This window comes from Lactuca serriola, chromosome 5 (genome assembly GCF_051521515.1).
Source record: "Lactuca serriola cultivar US96UC23 chromosome 5, Lser_US96UC23_V15, whole genome shotgun sequence".
Taxonomy (NCBI): Eukaryota; Viridiplantae; Streptophyta; class Magnoliopsida; order Asterales; family Asteraceae; genus Lactuca; species Lactuca serriola.
The window spans coordinates 278,033,111-278,054,666 of NC_136412.1; the positions used below are offsets into that span (position 1 = coordinate 278,033,111).

The 21,556-nt window shown below is 35.9% G+C and overlaps 1 protein-coding gene and 1 pseudogene across 9 annotated transcripts; one reads left to right on the forward strand and one right to left on the reverse strand.

Annotated features, from left to right (window-relative positions):
- Window positions 1-382: 382 nt before the first annotated feature.
- Window positions 383-4,746, forward strand: LOC145054413 (dihydroxy-acid dehydratase, chloroplastic-like). 9 transcript variants are annotated; one of them, XM_079002582.1, is made up of 12 exons: window positions 383-1,293; window positions 1,489-1,734; window positions 1,808-1,909; window positions 2,106-2,191; window positions 2,287-2,504; window positions 2,587-3,083; window positions 3,164-3,234; window positions 3,477-3,578; window positions 3,716-3,796; window positions 4,135-4,211; window positions 4,348-4,459; window positions 4,570-4,746. In XM_079002582.1, exons 6-11 carry the CDS (start codon window positions 2,996-2,998, stop codon window positions 4,457-4,459), a joined length of 531 nt encoding a protein of 176 aa, XP_078858708.1. In that variant the 5' UTR covers window positions 383-1,293; window positions 1,489-1,734; window positions 1,808-1,909; window positions 2,106-2,191; window positions 2,287-2,504; window positions 2,587-2,995; the 3' UTR covers window positions 4,570-4,746. The 9 variants fall into 9 exon arrangements, 7 of the variants coding, with proteins under 7 accessions (XP_078858708.1, XP_078858707.1, XP_078858709.1 ...); XR_013684793.1 differs by having other exon boundaries at window positions 2,287-3,083; window positions 4,145-4,211; window positions 4,541-4,746; XR_013684792.1 differs by having other exon boundaries at window positions 2,287-3,083; window positions 4,145-4,211.
- A 491-nt stretch (window positions 4,747-5,237) lies between these two features.
- Window positions 5,238-5,570, reverse strand: LOC145050532 (hypersensitive-induced response protein 1 pseudogene; annotated as a pseudogene).
- Window positions 5,571-21,556: the final 15,986 nt, after the last annotated feature.

A 21,556-nucleotide genomic window follows, 5' to 3' on the forward strand; every position in this document is an offset into this window, starting at 1 on the left:
AATTAATGTCAATTATGAAATAAAATTATAACTAACTTGACCATAAAAAGTCAAAAAAAAAAATTGTTACCATTTTCTCATTGAACGGAGACAATTAATTCGGTAAGCAAAACATGGCGACTTACACTACAAGAAAAAGACCCTCTTACGACGCACAAACTACGACACTCGATGATTTATGTTACGCAAAAGAAAGTGACATTAAAAACGTGTTATCTTTTCAAAAAATTTAAGAATTTATGTCACGCATTATTCCGTGCCCTTAAATTTTCTAACAAAAAAAAAAACACGGAGGGCGCCTCTATCAAAATGCGTAACGTCTAAGGATGCCGCTTTATAAATTTGAATGGAACGCGCGTTCCATCCTTTAACAGGGGGAAATGAAATCCTAAAATATTAAAAGCCCCACCTTCCTTTTTTTCTCATTTCCCTCTTGCCCTAATTATCGACGCCACCTACTTCTTCCCTATCACTTCGACCATCGTTACTTGCTATTCCCGGTCGTCCGTCGATTAAGGCAACAGTAGACTTGCCTTTCCATGTAAAACCTGGACCTCATTTGCAGGTTTCCATGTTTGGATTAGCTTATTCTGCTTCTACCGCCTCAATTAGCCTCAACCTTAGTCATTCTCTCTTTTCTCAAGCCATCTCCCCCTGCCGCCACATACTGCTTCGTTTTGCGACCAAAGCTAAAGAAAACAATTTTGATACATATCGATAAGTTTGTTGCCTCATCCCATAAGATGGTTGGTGGGCGGCATTCTCAACTTATACGGTCATTAAAGGTGCTTCACACCGCCTTGCCTTCACCTTCATTCACCTCATTCGCTTTAACCAATTGGAAGCAAGCCACCGCCACAGAAGACTTTATAGTGGGTTTTGCTTCTAGCTTTTCCACTTTCATGTAACAAGATTCCACCTCCTGCTTAGTTTGGAGCGTTAATGGTGAATCACTATTTATACTCCTTCCAATTGATCAACATGGCCTTTCACCAACCTCCTATACTACCGCCTCTCCCTTCTTTTATTCTCACATCGATACTTTGTTTCTTTTGTATGAAACACACATCTTTCTTATACTTCATACCTCCGCCATGGCTCCCAACTTTCCCGATTTTCAATCGGTGCCTCCCTACGATTGGTACAATTTGAGTCGGCGACATTCTCCCTTCTATTATTCTCACCTAATTGGATTTAATATCAACATCGCCATTTTAGTTGTATTGTTATCTTCTCAATTTGAGTGGTTCGATTAATATCCCTTGAACTAACTTGTCGCCTGTCGGGATGTAGGTAACTTTTTATATCATAATCTCTACAAAAGCCCTAATTTGTTTTTTCTCGTTGCCATACGTATTGCTTCCTTCATTCCGTGTCAGTTGAGTGTTCGTCTGCTCCCCCTCTTCACGCTACCGTCTTATGATATTAATTAATCGGTTATGTTGATTCAAGAAACCGTGGTTATGATTTGGTGTTCATCTTTTGCAGGAGATTCGTTTCTGCTACCTAATTCAGGTCTTTGGCTTTCAATTTTGGTTGCTGATTAACAAGTCTGAAAAATATGTTGTTGTGTAAAGATCAAAAGGCCAAGTTTTTAGAGGATTGGAACATCTGGTTGAAAGGGTGGTTGGTTCCCAAATTGATTCACACATCTACCACAATTCTCTGGATCGAGTATCAATCTATAAGGATCATTCTTGTGGTAGGGATCAGATCCCTACAGAAACCATTCAGGTGTGTTAGTTCAAATTGTAAATAGTTCATGCTAATCTTTTAATGGAGTAATCTCTTTGAAAAATTGTTGCAGATCTTGTCTGACCACAAGAGTGAAGTTTGGTTTGTTCAGTTCTCTAACAATTGGGATTATTTAGCATCTTCATCAAGTGATTATACAACAATTATATGGAAGGTAACTATTATGTCCTTAACAAAATCGATACTCTAGAGATTCTATTCTTAGAATATTTGTTGAATTATACGTTACATATAAAAGAAATGTAATCAAATGGGATAAGATACAAATGCATAAATAGATTCTTTCTTCATGCACCAGAATTAGGAGACTAATTTTAAAATCCATAACACTTGTCAGTTCCATTGTTTAGGGAAGTTAACCTTCTTAACTATGCACAACAGGGGAGTTGGGCACTTAGTCTCATAATGGCTTGTGTGTCTCCAACTGCCATTTTAGGTAAGACATATATATACCTGTGAATTTACCTAACTATCCTTAACTTTCATCAGCTCATTATCCTTAAGTTTATTTTCTGATAATTATGAGAGCAGGTGTATATCTGGAATTGAAGTGGTTGTGATCCAATTGAGGTGCTTTATGGTCATTCAATGACTGTAAACTGTGTGACCTGGATTCCTAGGAGACATCAAATGCTAGCATCATCTAGTGATGATCAAACCATTCGCATATGGGGACCAAATCCCTCACAAAAGATACATCTGAAGGGGCTCATATGAGATATGTAATCATAGCTTGTAATTATTATCAAGTCAGAACATCTGTTTCCTTTGTGAATGTGTTGTTGACTTATTTTTGTTCTTGTGCTCTTCTCACGTACTTAATTGATTTAGATGCAGTAGTTCGTGGATGACCAGAAGGGCTGCTCCTATATTGAATCCACACCTCTTCATTATATTAGATGGATATGACAAGCTCAAATCCAAAACATTCAACCTAAATTAAAATGTTCAGAATCAAATTATTAGTTAAAAATGTTGAATTAGATTATGTTTCAGTAAATTTTAATGTCATCTTTTCAGGTTCCAGTTACAAGTAGCAAAGGAGCTGGACCTTCTATGTTAGAAGGGAAAAGTGGCTATGGTTCAACCACGCAAGACTCACCAAAATTCACATCTGGAGACTACCCTGCATCTACCCAAAAGTTTTTCTAGAAAATCATGTGGAAGCTGAACAAGTTCATTGCTAAGGAATCATTGCCCACATATCCCGTGGGCTTTGCAATTGAACCCGATAAAGAAAATGGGTCATCTTCAAATATTATATGGAAATCTTGCACCTGAAGGCTCAGTAGCAAAGATCATAGGAAAAGAAGGGTTATATTTCTCTGGTAATTATCTCATTTTCACATTTTGTTTTGTTTAATTTGTAGTTGGTTTTATTAATAATGATTTGGGAGACTTTTTTTAGGTCCTGCATATGTCTTTGAGGGGGAGGAAGCCATGATTGCAGCCATCTCTGAAGACCCTATGAGTTTTAAGGTTTACTTTTTGGACTCTATTCAAGAAATATCAATGTATTTTCAATTATTTGTTTATTATAGAACATTCTACTTGTATTTGTTTCTATTACAATGTTTGAATAGGAAAAAACGTCTATTAAAGTATAAGCAAATGAAAGTAAGATGTTATAATAAACTAATTAAAAGCATGTTGCTATTTCTTGAATTTAGTCCCTTTTTTTATTTTCTTTATTTGAATTTTTAAATAAAATCTTGTTTCAGGGGAAAGTGGTTGTTATTAGAGGAGAAGGTCCTAAAGGGGGCCCAAGTATGCCTGAAATGCTGACACCAACAAGTGCAATAATGGGTGCAGGTCTTGGGAAGGTAATTTTTAAGGTTTCATTGAAAATGGCTTAAAAAGTTATAATTTTTCTTGTTTCTAACAAATTGTTTTTAAAAGCTATTTAGATTGTGTATATTAGTTATATATTGATGAGATAAAATTTTGTGAAATTTTGCAGGAATGTGCATTATTAACTGATGGAAGATTTTTAGGTGGTTCACACGGATATGTTGTTAGACATATTTGCCTTGAAGCACAGGTTTCATCTTTTTCCTTTTTCTAACTTCTAACCCCATGAAAAATTACACCTTAACAACCACCCAATGGGGAGTTTGTCTTGTCAACTTTACTTTGGAGGAATTCAAGGTCAGATTCTTGATAGATATTTTTATCATAAGTCAATTTGTTATTGACTTTTTTCGAATATGCTAAAAAATGAATCTTTTTCTTTTTTGGTCCCCGTTTCACTGTTTCATAACGCTTTTAGTCCCTATGCTGTTATCTAGACACTTCATCTTTTGAGATTGAAATCTTACTGAGATGAAGAAGATGGGGTCAAAACGGTCATTTTACATGACTTCCATCTCTATGTTGCAGAAACTTTTAGAAGAAGAATCAGCAACAATTGACAAGATATGTAAAGAGGAAGCAAATGTGTATGCTTCTTTCTTCAGGTCCTTATTTTCAGCTTCAAGAATCAAACCTTTTCCTCCAATCATATTTATCTTATTAGAGGGGCTTTGTTTCTACTATATGCCAATATGCTTTCCTGAGACTCTAGTTCTTTTCGTTTCTACTTGGTGGATGCAGGTTTTTTCATACTATATCTTTATGGTTAAGGTTAAACTTATGGATGCAAGTTTTTTCACACTACATCTTTATGGAGGATATATTGGATAGCCTTGCAATCTCAGTATCATAGGTAAATAAATGGAAGATACATCTCTATTTCATCAAATTATCCCTTTATTATGTATTTATATTGTCTTTGTGTCCAATTCAGGTGTGTATTCTTCTAATTGTCTTTTGCAGGTGGTTGGAATTGGACCTAAAGTTGGTTGCTGATATAGGAATAGTGGGTGCTCTAAATGTAGGAAAAAAACATGTTTTTAAGTGTTATTAGTGTTGACATGCAGTGTTGTTTGACATGTAATGTTAGGTCACTTGTTTGACATGTGATATTTTTTTGAAATGAATTATCGTTCTTATGTATGGTATTTTATTTTTGTATTATATTAATTTCAATCTGTTGTTTATTTGAAAATTAGTAATTCTATCAAATATATATATTATTAAAACATTCGAAATTATGACACGCAAATACGTGTCATCTTCACTTATGACAGGGGCTTTAATGATACGCAGTGTGTGTCCTAAACACGCGTCGTGAGGTTACGACACGTAAATGTGTGTCTTCTTCCTTTATGACATGGGCTTCCTTGATACGCATTGGGTGTCGTAAATGAGCGTCGTAAATGCGTGTTGTAAATGTGCGTCATAAATGCTCGTCGTAAACAGACGACGCGCAAAAGCGTGTCGTCTTTTGTTATGACAGGGCCTTCCTTGACACACATTTGCGCGTCGTCTGAGCGTTTTACGACACACATTGTGCGTCGTAAAAGGCTGTTTTTCTAGTAGTGTTAGGCGGTTCAACCAAAGCAAAAAGTGGGGGATTCATCTTCATAAAACAAACTCAATAATCAGTGAGTGACATTACCCTGAAGAAGACCATCACAAATCTGAGGAGTTACATCACGAACATCAGCAGGGCCATGAGGTATAAACACAACAGATGATTTAGATGAAGCCCTAATTTCTTTAACGATATCAAAATATTGAGTAACCAAAACCATATCCATCACATCTTTAGTTGTTGTCCCATGCACATTCACTGAAAATCCCAACACACTGTCTCTTAAACAATAAACAATCGCATATCTCTATCGTCCAATACCCACTCCGGACAAATACTTTGATTTAACCTTCTTTATCTGAAGTATCTTCTCAGCTTCAGCCTTCTCAGTAACTACCATCCTAAACCTTGCAATTAATATCAACAATATTTAGAACGCCAATTCCAGTTTAGAAGCAAACAAATACACATACACATACATACTTTCAGTTGTAAAATTTTGATGACTTACCTCTATCTTTGGTAGGATTGATAGTTGTAGAAGGTCGAAAGAAGTGTGACTAACTTTACCAAAATTACCATACTACAACGAAGCTTGCTATAAGAAGAAAAAACAAATCTGGTTAGTTAATTTCCCCTATCTTTATATATGTCCCTAAAAGTGAATAGTAGTGATATGTAAAATTGATAACAATAAATAATTATTTTAAATGAGATATGTCAATGTAAGAACCCAAAACAGATACAAAGCTACAAATATAGAAGGAACGCAGGAAAAATGAAACAGTTAAAGGATATAACATTAATTTCCTATCTATCACTTTTTATCAGATGGATAGATAGATACCCCTGTGGTTAAATCTTAAATGTGAATGGAACTCATTCGAAAATGTACCTCTATATATGCTTTAACCATCTGAATCTAGAAACATAATTGATTGATAAATCATTCAAACAACCATGTAATAAGGTTTTACCACTATGTAATCATTCATCTAGAACATTATTTGAATAAAATAAAGATTGCAAATATCAAGATGGTTGATATTGATTTGGATATATACTATTGTATTCATAAAATTAGATGTGAAAATACAAAAAGGACATAGATACCTCCATATTAGTTCATCTCCAACATAAGATAAGACCGTAAGAATCCATAGGCATTGGACTATTTTAATTACACCATTGCTAATCCATTATTAATGTAACTACTCCCTTAATTCCAAAAATAGACATAAACTTTTCAAAATTGGTACATAGTTTTTTTGGAATCAAGTCGGTAAATTGGCCAATCCGTCAAAAACCATGTCAAACATGAACATGAGAAATTAACTATTATTTGCAATTTTCATGGAATGGGTGGCTAATGTTTGTAGGATGTTAACAATTGATTAACATAGGTCAATCACATCATCAGGAGGGCGATTAATGATAACACTGTTAAGTAGCTAAAATTATATAGAAGAACATTATATCCGAGTAATTAAGCATGTGTGTCTGATGTATATGTAAGCAATCAAAATAGTTGATACTTTCCAGAAGAACGACGATCACATGGTATCAGCAAAACTCTAGGTACTACATTTAATATCTAGAATCCAACAACTACATTGGGAATTCAAACAAAAAAAATTAAAATGGGTCTTGAATACATGAGAAAGTAGAAAGAGAAAAAAAATTAAACGAACCCTTTTTTGACAATATTGGCATCCGAAAATTGAGAAGTATGAATGTAGTTTGACACAAAGTAATGTAGGATTCTGATTCTGTTGTTGTACGTGATGGGATTTATACAAACAATCCTATGTGTGCATGCAACCCTAGAGTTGGATCTATGTTTTCACTATTAGTTATAAAACTTTATGAACACAAAAAGAAACCTGGCATGCTAGTACTATTTTTGAAATCCACATAGAAAAATAGAATACATACCTCTTGTTGTTATATAGCAATAACAACTAGTTCCTTGAATGTCCTTAGCTCTTGAAAGCAAGTACCAAAAGTGTAGTACCTCTAATGGCTCACAAACACACTAGGTGAAAGGATGAATACGGGAGAGAGGAGAGAAGGGTATCTTGCCCTAGATTTCATCCCTTTTAGGGTTTCCCAAGGCTTGGACGAAATCTTAGTGCCTTAGGGTGCTATTTATACTTAAGGCTAACTAGGGTTTCAAGGTGTAAACCCTAATCCCTTAGCTTAGGGCCTAAGCAAGTCCATGGACTCCTTTCCTTAAGCCCTTGGACGAAAACTCCTAGATCCTTCTAGGATTTTTGTTCAAGCCTTAATAAAGGTGATCCAATGGCCCAAAGCCTCAACTATTGAATAATTACAAAATAGCCCCTGCACTTTCAGTCAGTTCCTTTAATCCCAAAATTAATTCTAAATTAATTTCTAATTAAATACTAATTAATAATGTGATTCCAAATTAATATATTATTCATATAATATATTAACAAATCATATTGATATCCTAGTTTATTAATCTTAACAATAAACTAACCTCTCTCCTCAACAATCATCCTGTCTAGTCACTAGTGTGAAGGCAACCCAAAAGGACCATGCACAATCAGGTAAAGTACATACAAAAATAGTTATGGACTTAGACACTAATCCAACAGTCTCCCACTTGGATAAGTCTAATAACTATTCTGCGTATAACCTCAGATCTTGATTAGCAATCGTAGCTTTCAAAAGCCACTGTCATCTCTGATCTTATCAGAAGCGTGTCCTTTAGATAAGGGATCATATATTCCTCCATTCTAGATATCATATAGACTTGAGACATGGATTTTGATCATTCTCTCAGTCTATGTTTTGTTTCCCGATTTCCGATATATGACGACTGACAACAGACTACAATTGAACACATCAAATTAGTCCCGGCTTGGCCAAGAGCTTATGTGCCATCACTAAATCATCGAGGGGCCCACAGATATTGCTTTCATCCTACTTTGGATAAAAGGAACGGATAAACTTTGATTCAATGCTTGCTTGCACTCACTCACCGAATCACACACAACAATATGTTTTATAACACCAAGTTACTGGTGCGTTTACATATTATCAATGTGTAACCGACTCGCAAGATACAACTCACACATCTCAGTTTCAAGAATATAAGATATAAGGTTATGGCCATTTTATAGGCCATAACCTTATACCCCTCATATAGATCGGCTTCGTGAATGAGGCCTACTAACGGTAAGACTATCAGTTTAAGTTATACATATATAATATTAGACTTTTAATGTTATACATAGTATAAGGATGTATTTTACACTTTTAAAATACTAGGTGGTGTAATTTTATAAATTACACTTTTAATTTAATTAAATATATACCATATCATTATGGATTTATTAACTCTCTTTTAATTATACACTTAATTAATTTAATAAAACCATAAGGGTGTAATTTGAACATTTCAAAATTAGGGTTTTAGAATTTAGACTTTTTCAAAATTAAACCTTTTAATCAAACAATTTAAATTCCAAAACTTGAGGGCAAGTTTTGAAACTTTTCAAAACATAAGCAAGAACATTCTAGATCAAATTACAAATAATAATAATTAACCAATTAATTAGTAATTATCTAAATATGACTTGATTCAATTTCTTGCAAAATAATCTATCAAATAATTCAAATAAATCAAGTTTATCACATAAGGAAATGATTATCTAATTAATTTGACAATTATCTTTTACTTTGGAAAAGATATCTTTTAAATTAAACAATTAATTTAACATAATCCCTTAAATCCCCTAGATTTCGAAATTATGGGATGGGATAAATCAAAATCTTTAATTACCAAATTTTAACATTTAAAGGATAATTACAAGATATGACATAATCCAAATCCCTAAAATTTAATATCTAATCATGGGGAAAGAGGCAATTTCGAAATTCTAGGGATAGACAACCCTAAAATCGAAATCTTGGGGAAAAAGAAAAAGATTTAGGAAATCTTACCAAAAATTTCGAAATCTAGGGTTTAGAAACCCTAATTTCGAAAATCAAGCCCCCAGGGTTTATTAGCCATAAACCATAATATGTCAATTTCATACATTTGAATAAAGCTAATTGAAAACAAAAACCAATGTCTCTGATACCCCGTGTGAAGGCAACCCAAAAGGACCAAGCACAATCGGGTAAAGTACATACCAAAATAGTTATGGACATAGACACTAATCCAACAGTACGGAAAACCAAATCCTCCACCATGGTTAATTGACTGATAGATCTGTTAGCTGGTGATTTTCCTATTATATCATACACATTACTTGAAATTGATCGATTTTGCAAAATAAAAGATGGAATAGCAGCATTTGATTTGGAAGGTTGAAATAAACCAATCATATACACAATATATAATCGAAGCAGTTGATTACCTGGTCTTAGAATTTCCAATCCTGCTTCCCACTTCGGATGGTAAACAATCCCGATACGCCAGCCCAAACATATCATCTTCAACAAACACTATCTAAAATTCCAGGGTTTTCAAAAAGAAAAAAAATTTGGAGATGATTATTAGGAAGGAACGAAAAGAAAAACAGAGAGAGCAGTTGTATCACCTTCAAATTGTGACAACACCATGTTCATCGATAGTTGACCTCTTATTCTTTTGTTCGCGTGACCACACAACTGATGGGTTTTGGTCATAAGACATCCTATGTGCTCATACAAACCCTAATGCTTGGATCTAGGTTTCTCTATTGTACATGATTTGAATCCAAGACTATAAACCCTAATTCTAGCATATGGAAATTAATATTAACATATAATTAGGTTTAAGATAGTACCTTGATTGTTATGTAGCAATAACAATCCCAATTCTTCCTTGAATTGACTTTGGAAGGCTTAGAGTCACAAGTGTCACTCCTCTAATGGCTCACAAACACCATAAGCAAGAGGATGAAGAGGAGAGAGGTTAGAGGCTGCCCAAAACCCTAGAAGGCTGCCCAAAACCCTAGAAGGTTGCTTGTCCACGTTTTTGAGCCTTAAGGGTTCTATATATAGTGAGGCTATTAGGGTTATCTAACAAGGAAACCCTAATTTGGTTGCTTAAGCCCTAAGCAACCCATAAACTCCTTTAATCAAGCCCATGGACGATTTCCTTATGGGTTTCCCCATAGAATTCGTCCACCTCTTGATTCAAGGCAATCCATGGCCCAAATTGCAATTATCCTATAATTACAATTCCAGTCCCTTAAGTTTAACTAATCTCTTTTAGTCACAAAACTAATTACCAATTAATTATTGACTAATATTAATTAAACAATATGATTTCTCCTTTAATATATTATTCCCATAATATATTAATAAATCATATTTAATCCTTTCTCTCCATAATTCATCCTATCAAGTTGCTTTGGTGAAGGCAACCCAAAAGGACCATGCACCATCGGGTCAAGTACATACCAAAATAGTTATGGACTTAGACACTAATCCAACAACAACAACACATGAGAATCGAGAACCCACGTGAGTTCGATTTATGCCTTCGGCCTATTGAATTCTTTCAAACAAACACGCATAGTCTCATTTTTTTTCTTTGACCATACTGTAATCGAAAACAGGTAAGGTAATAAGGCGGTGATGATAACCCCCATAGCTAAAATCCAACCGGAAATCACAAAAACCAAGCCGAGATGATTAAACCCAGCCAAATAACCAATACCAGATACTAGGAAAAGAAAAAGATCGAATTTCTTACCTTGTAGTGAGTCCGGTGGGAGCGGTCGTCTTCATCAAGCCCTAATCATAGGTCCAGATGGGAAGGTTGATGGTGGTGGCGATCAAATGCACTCATGTCTGTATACACGGTGGTGGTGAGTAGTTGTGTATAGGCGTTGGTGGTGAGAGGGTTTTGGGTGTCAACTGCGAAGAAAAAATGATGCACATGAGAGAGAACAAAGAGTGAAGGTGAAATATGGGAAGGTACGAGGTGAGACATTTGAGGCGGTGAATTGTTACGTGGAGGGAATAAACTAATCAAAGTGGCGGTGGTAAAGGAGAAGATGACTCGTGTACACCATGAACAATACATGCTGAAGAAAAAAAAACAAAACAGAAAATAAATAAGTGGTCCCATAGGAACAAAATATTGTTTCTAAAGGGACTTCTAAGTTAATATATTATATAATTAAAAACAATTTATTGCATGTTTTAGCCATACATAACATGTTTGAGTATTATATTATTTGTCTATTTATAAAGTATACATGAGAGATGCTTCAATAATTAATGATACTAACTTTTAAATTTTGAAGTTTTTGATTTTTTAAATACTTCTTGTAGATCATAAAGCAACGTAAATTATAAATCCGGGTCTATCTCAATAGAAAACAAGACAAAGTTACAAAAAAGAAATGTGCATGGTCCAAACATGATGACTTCGATAGTAATCTTCCAAATAAGTAGGTTTTATCAAGTGGCTTTTGGGTCTATGGTACGAACGTGGTTGTTTGAAGGTTCTAGACTACATATAATAATGGAACCAAATATTTAAATGTTTAAGATTAGAAATTATACAATCCAACACCTACAAATGGAGGATAATATTATGATTTATCTTATAAATAATGAATGTTAAAGAATTGGAGATGTCCAAAGATGTTATATAGATATTATATGTTTGACAAAATAATTAGTTGTTAGTAAGGAGATGGAAAATTATATCTTTTATTTCTGTAAAATAACAGAACATTTAAAAACTCTCAAAAGCAAATTAAAACAGTTTTTAAAGTAAAAGCCTTTTGTTTAAACTAATAGCTTTCATTTGATATTTATAATAATAATAATAATAACTAAAAGTTCATTAAAAAAATCATTAAACATACCTGATATTAAATCATTACAAAATAGTCATTATTAGTAACCAATAATTTAGTGACGGCCTAATATCTAGTTATGCTACAACTTTAGTGACCCACTAGTCACATTGAATAGTGAAAGTTTAATGACCAAAAATAAGGTCATAATATTTAAGACTTAGCAATAAAAAATAATGGTCATTAAGTATCCTTCGCTTTCTGAACCTACCTACACAACACGTATAAGGCTGAACGGTGTGCTACACATCTTTCTGGTGCTACATAGATTCAATATAAATGATTTATTGTTTTAACTATGAAGATTTGGTATTAGGGTGTGGTGTTTAGGAATACTATCGGTAAAATAGGAGGAAAAGAGATTGATTTTCAACAGAAAAGGATGAGGGAGCCAACGTTGGAAACTCCCCGCCAACAAAAAAAAACACGGTGTGGTGTTTACCGGTGGCAAACATGCCAAATCAGCAACCATCGACGGTATTAATTTAGGACACGTTTTGGCCTAACCATTGTGACAACTCAGTAGGTGTCATTAAATTATAAAACGACCTAATTTTGTGAGATCGTGAGACGCATTTTTTTATTTTTTTAGTTAATTCAAGTTCCGAAAATAATATTAAAATTTTTTTTTTGGATTTTTCTATTTATTTTTCATTTTAAAATTTTTTTTTTAGAATATGTACAGTGTAATAATCTATTAGAATATTTCACGTATTTTTAAAAAAAAAAAAAACGGGATTTTTTTATTTTTTTAGTTAATTCAAGTTCCAAAAATAATATTTAAAAACATAATTTTTAGATTTTTCTATATATATATATATATATATATATATATATATATATATATATATATATATATATATAGAGAGAGAGAGAGAGAGAGAGAGAGAGAGATTCAAATGTTTCTACTATATATTATATGCATGTAAGATTGATTAAATGCTGAAGATTAATTAATACTCATTATATCTTCAACATATAATATGCATTAATTACTTTATTAAAATAACTAAAATGATTGTTCCATAATCAATCCTACATGCACACAATAGATAGTTAGAACAAAAATGCTGTGATTTTTTGATAAAAAAAAAATCAAAAAAAGTTTTGTGATTTCTTGGTATTTTTTTATGCATTTTTAGGGTATTTTTGTTTTCCAAATAACCTTATATATATATATATATATATATATATATATATATATATATATATATATATATATATATATAGGGTTAGGTTATTTTGTTTTCACTATCTATTGTGTACATGTATGACTGATTCTGGACCAATCATTTTAATTATTTTAAGAAAGTAATTAATGCATATTACATGTTGAAGATATAATAGGTATTAATTAAATCTTTAGCATTTAATATGCATTAATTACTTTCTTAAAATAACTAAAATGATTGGTCCAGAATCAATCATACAAGCACTCAATAGATAGTGAAAACATTTGAACCTAATTCTCTCTCTCTCTCTCTCTCTCTCTCTCTATATATATATATATATATATATATATATATATATATATATATATATATATATATATATATATATATATATATATATGAAAGGCCAAGATTAGCAAAAAGCTAAAGCAAGGAAAGAGAACAAAACGATAGAAACAAAGCACAGGAAAACAACAAATTAACAGAGAAGATGATTAAAAGGAGAACAGCTCCAATTAGCCCAACTTCCACACCCGCGAAAACTCCTATGACTGCAACACGTGTTGATCTTCAGAAGATCTTGTTCATAGCAATACTACATTTTTAACACCTCAAGTATGTTCTCCAAAGTAATCTTCTTTGCTTCTCCCTTTGGCATGGAGTCAGCTAACAACTTCCACCAGTTGAATACCCCAGTATTTAGTTGTCTGACCACTAATATGGTCTTCTGTATGTTGCTGCAGTCACAACTATCGAACACCATTTCCTCTTTAGAGATCTAATCCATAACTTCCACTAGTTTTGGACTTCCAGAAATAGTTGGTGGTTTGGATGCCATGAAGTCCTTGTACTTGCATTCATCTTTTTCAATTCCTTCGTCAGGGTTGTTGCTCCTAATCTTTCGTGGTTTAGCTTGGCTTACAATCCTGGTATAGTTTTCTTCCTTTGATTATTCCTAATTAAGCTCAAGTTGCCCAACTGGTGCAATAGGTTCATCCCTATGATTCTTTAGCAGCCGTCTCACCACCTCCCTTTTGTTGGCTAACATAGCCTGATTCATTGCTTGGACTATTGCAATCATGATAGGTTCAACTACTGGCATGTCTTCAGGTATATACCCATTCACACGAGGCTCAAGCTGTTGGTTTCTGTAAAGTTGTAACATCCTCATTTCCAGGTATTAGATTTAATCCTTAGAAGGCAAGTTTCCCTTGGAACACGGCAAGTTGATAGCCTTAACTCGACGCGTTGAAGGCTTTTGGACCGCGCATCGTTTGGACCAACTCGACGAGTTGGTGAGGAAAACTCAACGAGTTGGCGGCTGGTTGAGAAACCCTAAATTTTAGGGTTTGCACCCTATATAACCTCCTTAACTCCTTGAGGCTGATCTTTTATCAGCCTCCAAACCCAATTATCGGCTTTGTGAACCCTAATCTTCATTCCATCTCATATTGTGAGTTAGTGTGGCATTTTGGAGCAAAAGAAGGATAAGATTGAGAGAATGAGGAAAGGATCTAGCAAGCTAAGATCTGATATTTAGGTTGGCACTCTTTTGGACCATTGTAAGTATTCAAACTAAGGACTCATGAGCATTCCATATACGAACTAAGGGTTGGGAAGGGCATACCAGACTCGTACTGAGGGCTTAGCGGTATTCACTCGAAGGACTGATAAGACCGGGGAGCAAGCCAGACATAAGTTGTGGGCCGAGGGCAAGCAAGACTTATGATGTGGGCTAAGGGGTAATCTAGTCTGTCAAGCTATGGACCCATTACATGCTTAGTATATTTGGGCTATTTAATATGTATCGGTATTTTGGGGGAACTTATTAATCCTTGGGCTTACAATTTTGGATTATGTTTCAGGTACTTCAGAGGATCACAGGAAGGCGAAGGCGTGATCGTGCTCCTCCTCATATTTTCTTTTACAATACTGGGATTTCTCTGATGTGAAACTTATTTTGAAAACAATTTGTAAACAATGATGGTTTGGTGTTTATTTTAAAAGTTTAAAGCTTTCAAGAATTTTACGAATGTTACAAGTTGGTATCAGAGCGTTGGTTTTAGTGAATTGGAGGAACACTCGTGTGAATCCAGTCTCAAACTAAGGAAAAGATTTTCAAAATTATCTTCAAATGGTTTTCAAAATACTCAAGGAGGACGTGGAGAAGACCGCGTTCCAGGCTCGTTATGGGCATTACGAGTTCATGGTGATGTCATTCGGGCTCACTAATGCGCATGCGATATTTATGGATTTGATGAATCGGGTATTCAGGCCGATGCTTGATTGTTTAGTTATCGTGTTTATTAATGATATCTTGGTGTATTCCAAGACCAGAGAGCAGCATGAGGAGCATTTTCACGAGCTTCTGGGGGTTTTTAGGCAAGAACGTCTTTATGCTATGATCGAGAAATGCAAGTTTTGGTTGTGAGAGGTTCAGTTCCTTGGACACCTCGTTGACCAAGATGGGATTTTTCTCTATCAGGACAAAATCGAGGTGGTGATGTAGTGGCAGGTCCCGAAATCTCCATCGGATATCAGGAGTTTCTTGGGTTTGTCAGGGTACTACCAGAGATTTATTCAGGATTTCTCCAAGATCGTGATACCCTTCACTCATCTGACGAGGAAGGGGGTGGATTTCCGGCGGGGCCCTGAGTAGCAGTCAAAAATTGAGACACTTCGGCAGAGACTTTGCGAGCCCGCAATTTTGACCCTACCTGAGAGATTCGAGGATTTTGTGATTTTCTGTGATGCGTCCATCACCGGGTTGGGGGCAGTCATCATGCAGAGAGGACGGGTGATAGCTTATGCGTCGTGGCAGCTGAATCCGCATGAGACGAGATATCCCTCACATGATCTTGAGTTGGGGGCGGTGGTTTTCTCCCTCAAGATTTGGAAGCATTACCTTTATGGGGTTCGTTGTACTATCTACACGGATCACAAGAGTTTGAGGCATATTATGGATCAACCAAACTTGAACATGAGGCAGTGTAGGTGGCTGGACGTAGTCAAGGATTATGATGGCGAGATCCTTTACCATCTGGGTAAAGAGAATGTGGTAGCTGATGCCCTGAGCTACAATTCGGTTGGATCTTCTGTTCCAGTGACATCTATGGGGATATCTGGGGATTCTCCACTTGTGAGATTGAATATGGAGGCTCAGACTGGGGGTGTTCAAGAGGAGAATTGGAAGATTGTGAGGATCATGGGTGAGATTACCAGTTTTGTTTAGGACAGTCGTGTTTTGTTGACATGTTGCGATCGGGTATAGGTTCCTGTGTCTGGTGGGTTCCTGTGTCTATCCATCTGGGGACCACCTAGATGTATTGGGATCTGAGGTTGAGTTATGTGTGGCCATGCATGAATAGGGAGATCACCTGGTATGTCAAGAGGTGCTTGACCTATAAGATGGTCAAGGCCGAGCATTATAGGCCGCATGGCAAGCTGTAGCCTCTGGAGATTCCCATGTGGAAATGGGATCGGATTTCGATGGACTTCATCCCTAAGTTGTCGAAGATGGCAAAGGGTTATGATTCTATTTGGGTCATCGTTGATCTACCCAACTGGTCAAGCAAGCTTTACTGATGGTGGATTAATTGACTAATAGTGCCCACTTTTCTGGCAATCTAGGAGATCTCGTCGGCCGAGAAGTTGGCCGATGTGAATATTCACGAGATCTTCGCTCGCAATGGGGTTCTGGTCTCTATTATTTCAGACCGTAATGTTCGGTTCACCTCCCGATTTTGGCATAAGTTCCATGAGGAACTAGGCACGAGGCTACACTTCATCATATCTTATCATCCGCAGACGGACGACTAGAGTTAGCGGACCATTTAGACTCTGGATATGTTGCGAGCACGCGTTGTTGATTTTGGTGGGAGTTGCGACTCCTACCTACATCTTGTAGAGTTCTCCTACAATAACAACTTCTATTCTAGCATTGGTGGTTCACCTTTTGAGCTCCTGATGCGTTGTAAGCATTTTAACACTCCTAAGTGTACATGCAACCCTAAATACCTTGGATCTATGTTTTCTCTATTATACATGCAAATATGAATATTCCAAGGTATTACCCTATCTAGCATACAATCTATTGATACTTGGGTAATATAACAAGTTAGAATACATACCTCTTAATGTAACTTGACTCCATGAAGCTCGAGAGCCTAGTGCCCCAAGTGTGACACCTCAAATGGTTCACACAACATCACCAACACATGGAATAACCATGAGAAGAAGACACTCATGCTTAAATCGGCTAGCCCTCATATATGTATCACTAGAGCCAATTTCTTGAGCTAAAGGGGTCCTTATATAGTGTGCACATTAGGGTTACACCATGTAACCTATGAATTTACCCATTCCTTATGCTCTATAGGTTTTAACCTCCATGGAGTATCCATGGATCACCACATGGGTTAAACCCAACACAAGGAATCATGGATCATAAGCCCATATATATAAGAATGAATGATTTACACAATCAATCTCCATATATTTAGTTAGTCTCTTTTGATCACTAAATTAAGTCCAAATTAATTCTTGATCAATACTAATTAAATAACATGATTTCATATTAATATATTAGAACTTATAATATATTTATATGTCACAAATGTCCTCTTCTCACAAACGGTCTATCCAGATGTTTCGATGCCATGCAACCCAAATGGACCATGCCGATTCGGGTAAAATACATACCAATTATTGTTATGGACTTAGACACTAATCCAACACTATATAGGCAGAGATGTCGCACCCCAGTTTATTGGAGCAAGGTTGGTCACAAAGTCATGGGTTAGACCAAGGTGGGTCTACAGACTATGGAGATGATCAACAGATCATGCAGAGATTTCAGAGTGCTCAGAGTCGGCCGAATAGCTTTATCGACCGACGTCGATCTGAGTTAGATTTTCAGGTCGGTGACATGGTGTTGCTGAAAGTCTCACCTTGGAAAGGTGTGATTCGCTCCAAGAAGAGAGGTAAGTTAGGCCCGGATATATTGGACCATTCCAAATTGTTGCTAAGGTTAGCAAGGTTGCTTATAGATTGGATCTTCTAGAGGAGCTCAGTCAGATTCATAGCACTTTCCATGTTTTGCAGTTGTGGAAGTGCATATCGGACAAGGATGCAGTGGTATCATTGGGTGATATTCAAGTTGATGAACCCCTGAAGTATGTCGAGAGGTCGGTAGCTATTCAGGAAAGGAAGGTAGAGGTTATGCATAGCAAGGATGTACCTTTGGTAAAGGTACAATGGTAGCATTAGAGGGGATCTGAGTGATCCTGGGAGCCGGAGGCTGAGATGCGGGAGCATTATCTCGATTTCTTCACCACAACAGGCTTGTAGGACGAAGCCTAGTCCAAGTGGGGGAGAGTTTTAACATCTCAATTTCCAGTTATGAGATTTATTCCTTAAAAGGCAAGTTTCCCTTGGAACTCGGCGAGTTAATGGCCTCAACTCGACGTGTAGAAGACCTTTGGGCCATGCATCTTTTTGGACAAACTCGACGAATTGGTGAGGAAAACTCGACGAGTTGGCGACTGGTTGCGAAACCCTAAATTTTAGGGTTTTCACCTTATATAACCTCCTTAAGTCCTTGAGGTTGATCTTTTATCAACCTCAAAACTCTATTATCTGCTTTATGAACCCTAATCTTCCTTCCATATCATATTGTGAGTTAGTGTGGCATTTTGGAGCAAAAGAACAAGAAGATTGAGAGAATGAGGCAAGGATCTAGCAAGTTAAGCTTTCATCTACAGTTTAGCATTCTTTTGGACCGTTGTAAGTATTCAAAATCCAATTTTTATCTATCTATGTAGCTAGATCTTGAGTTTTGTCCCTTTTTCTCCTTATTCTTGGATGTCGCAATGGATGGACTTCATAAAGTTTGGAACTTTGTGAATCTCCAGGTAAGGTGAGCTTAGAGTGGGTTAAATCTAGTCTTTAGCCAAGCTTTGATGCCATGCATGGAGTTTAGGTTATATTGCCCTATTTTGACCCATTTTGGGTTCAAGACATGCATTGGACATGCATGTCTATAAAGCACCAACCTTTGGGACGTTTTTGAGTCTGGAATCTCTTCTAGAAAAGTTGGGTTCCATATTTCAAGGATTTTGTGCTTAATGGTTAAGCCTTTGAGTTTTCAAGCCATGTGGAAGGGTTTTTGAGCATTTAGAGTAGCCCCATGATAAAGTTGGAAACTTTATCCTTTTAGAAACATTTGGAGTTCAGATCTGAGCCTTAAAGTCCTTGGAATCGAAGAATCATCTGAATGTGTTAAGTTGCGAAAAAATCGGCGATTTGTCCAGCCAACTAGGTGAGTCGGATAGGATATTACCCGACTTTCTAAGTACTGTAAAACTCGATGAGTTCATAAGGTGCACTTGACGAGTTGGGTCAACATCGACTGTTGACCTTGACCGTTGACTTTGGCTTTGACCATGGTTGACCAATTTGGACTTTTGAGGGCATTTTGGGTATTTTGAGATTTTGATGGGTTGGTCATGATGGTTGTAGGCTTTGAGTCTGGAGTTGAGATTTAGAGTTAGATCTTATCAATTCAGCAACTTGGGAGGAGAATTTTCCTCACTTTACTTTCGGGTCGAAGGCACCAAGGTCGGCCCAGTGGTTTGATAACCTGACATTGTTAATATGTTGAGTATGGTATAGATATGCATGCTAGTCTTGATATGCTAGTTTGGTAGATCTGTAGGACTACCTGTGATATTTTTTGTTTATCTCTATATGATATTATCTGTTATATGTCGACATATTGTGTGGGTTGGGTTGAGGTTTTAATGCTCCGTGTTGTAGCCAACAAACCCTAGAGTATGCTAGATATGAGTTGAGGGACAGGGAGGGCATGCCAGACTAAAACTGAGGACTCAGGAGCATTCCAGATACAAGCTGAGGGTTGGGATGCACAAGCTATACTCGTACTGAGGGCTTAGCGGTATTCAGTCGAAGGACTGATCAGGCCGGGGAGCAGGCCAGAGATAAACTGTGGGTCGAGGGCAAGCTAGACTTATGTTGTAGGCTTAGGGGTAATCCACTCTGTTAATCTATGGATCCATTACATGTTGTTATTATATTTGTGCTATTTTGATATATATCAGTATTTTGGGGGAACTCACTAAGTTTTGGGCTTACAGTTTTGGATTATGTTTCATGTATTTTAGAGGATCGCGGGAAGGCGAAGGCTTGCTCGTGCACCTCCTCATATATTTTTTTTACGATTTTGGGATTTCTCTGATGTGAAACTTATTTTGAAAACGATTTGTAAACAATGATAGTTTGGGGTTTATATTAAAAGTTTAAAATTTTCAGGAATTTTATGAATGTTACAAAAGTCTCAAATTATGATATGATGAGTCAAAAACTTTATATGCTGACTACCAATGCCAAAATCAATATCAGCGTTAGCGCCTCAAAACCTTATCAACATCCGTGTCTAGATAATAATCTTATGTAATCTTTTTATAGTAGGCAATTATATGGATATGTATAGAATAGATAGCATATCTGATATCTTGGTGATAAGGACCAGTTCTTATTATAGATTAGATACAATTCCTTGATTAAAGGGATATACTAGTATAGTTTAGTATATATTCAACATTAGGGTGAAAACCTAATGTGAGTCTTGGTGACCGTGTTTGTGACCTTCGTTCTCTTGGTGAGAATAACACTTTTCTTGGTAAAAGATATTTTTGTGATTAACTTGTGTTCTTTACATTTTTTGTTCTTTATTTTGTTTAGTTAGGTTGTTCTTTGTTAATTATACTTGAACTGTATAAGATCGATACAAACCTTCAATTGATATCAGAGCGGGTTTTTGATACACTCAAGTAATTATGTGGACCTCTTACAATCCCAAATCGATTGCTTGCAACAAGATCCCTCTTTTTGATGAACTCTACTTCACCGCCTAGAAATCAAAGGCCATAGATGCTCTCTAGATCATGGACTATGACATGCTTGACATCATCAACAAGGGTCCCATCGCCGTGATAAATTAATCATCCAATGATGGTGCATTTAAAACTGAGGTAAAGAAGAAATATGTTCTTTGATAAAACGAGGAAGAGAAAAGGGTGCTAAATCTTGATATGAAGGAAAAAATTACTATTGGAAACTCATTCGCATATTTTGCCTATCGTTTGGTTCAAAACTACTCAACTACACATGAGATGATGATAACACTATCATCTAATTTTGAAAAAGAAGATCTCTCAGATGATGAAGTTTCAAAACATAAGTGTCTCATGGATTAATGAAAACGTTGATACTCTTGATGCTGATCTTTCTCAAGCTGCTACAGACCTTAAGTCTGACTGGGACACAACCTCAGCATATTAGGTAAAAAATCTTGCTAACTA

Bases quoted from the DNA above. Each gene is read 5' to 3' on its own strand.
- LOC145054413 (XM_079002579.1), top strand. From the start codon at position 2,996: ATGGGTCATCTTCAAATATTATATGGAAATCTTGCACCTGAAGGCTCA. The intron at 3,084-3,163 runs GTAATTATCTCA...GACTTTTTTTAG, and splicing joins AGAAGGGTTATATTTCTCTG to GTCCTGCATATGTCTTTGAG. The intron at 3,579-3,715 runs GTAATTTTTAAG...GAAATTTTGCAG, and splicing joins TGGGTGCAGGTCTTGGGAAG to GAATGTGCATTATTAACTGA.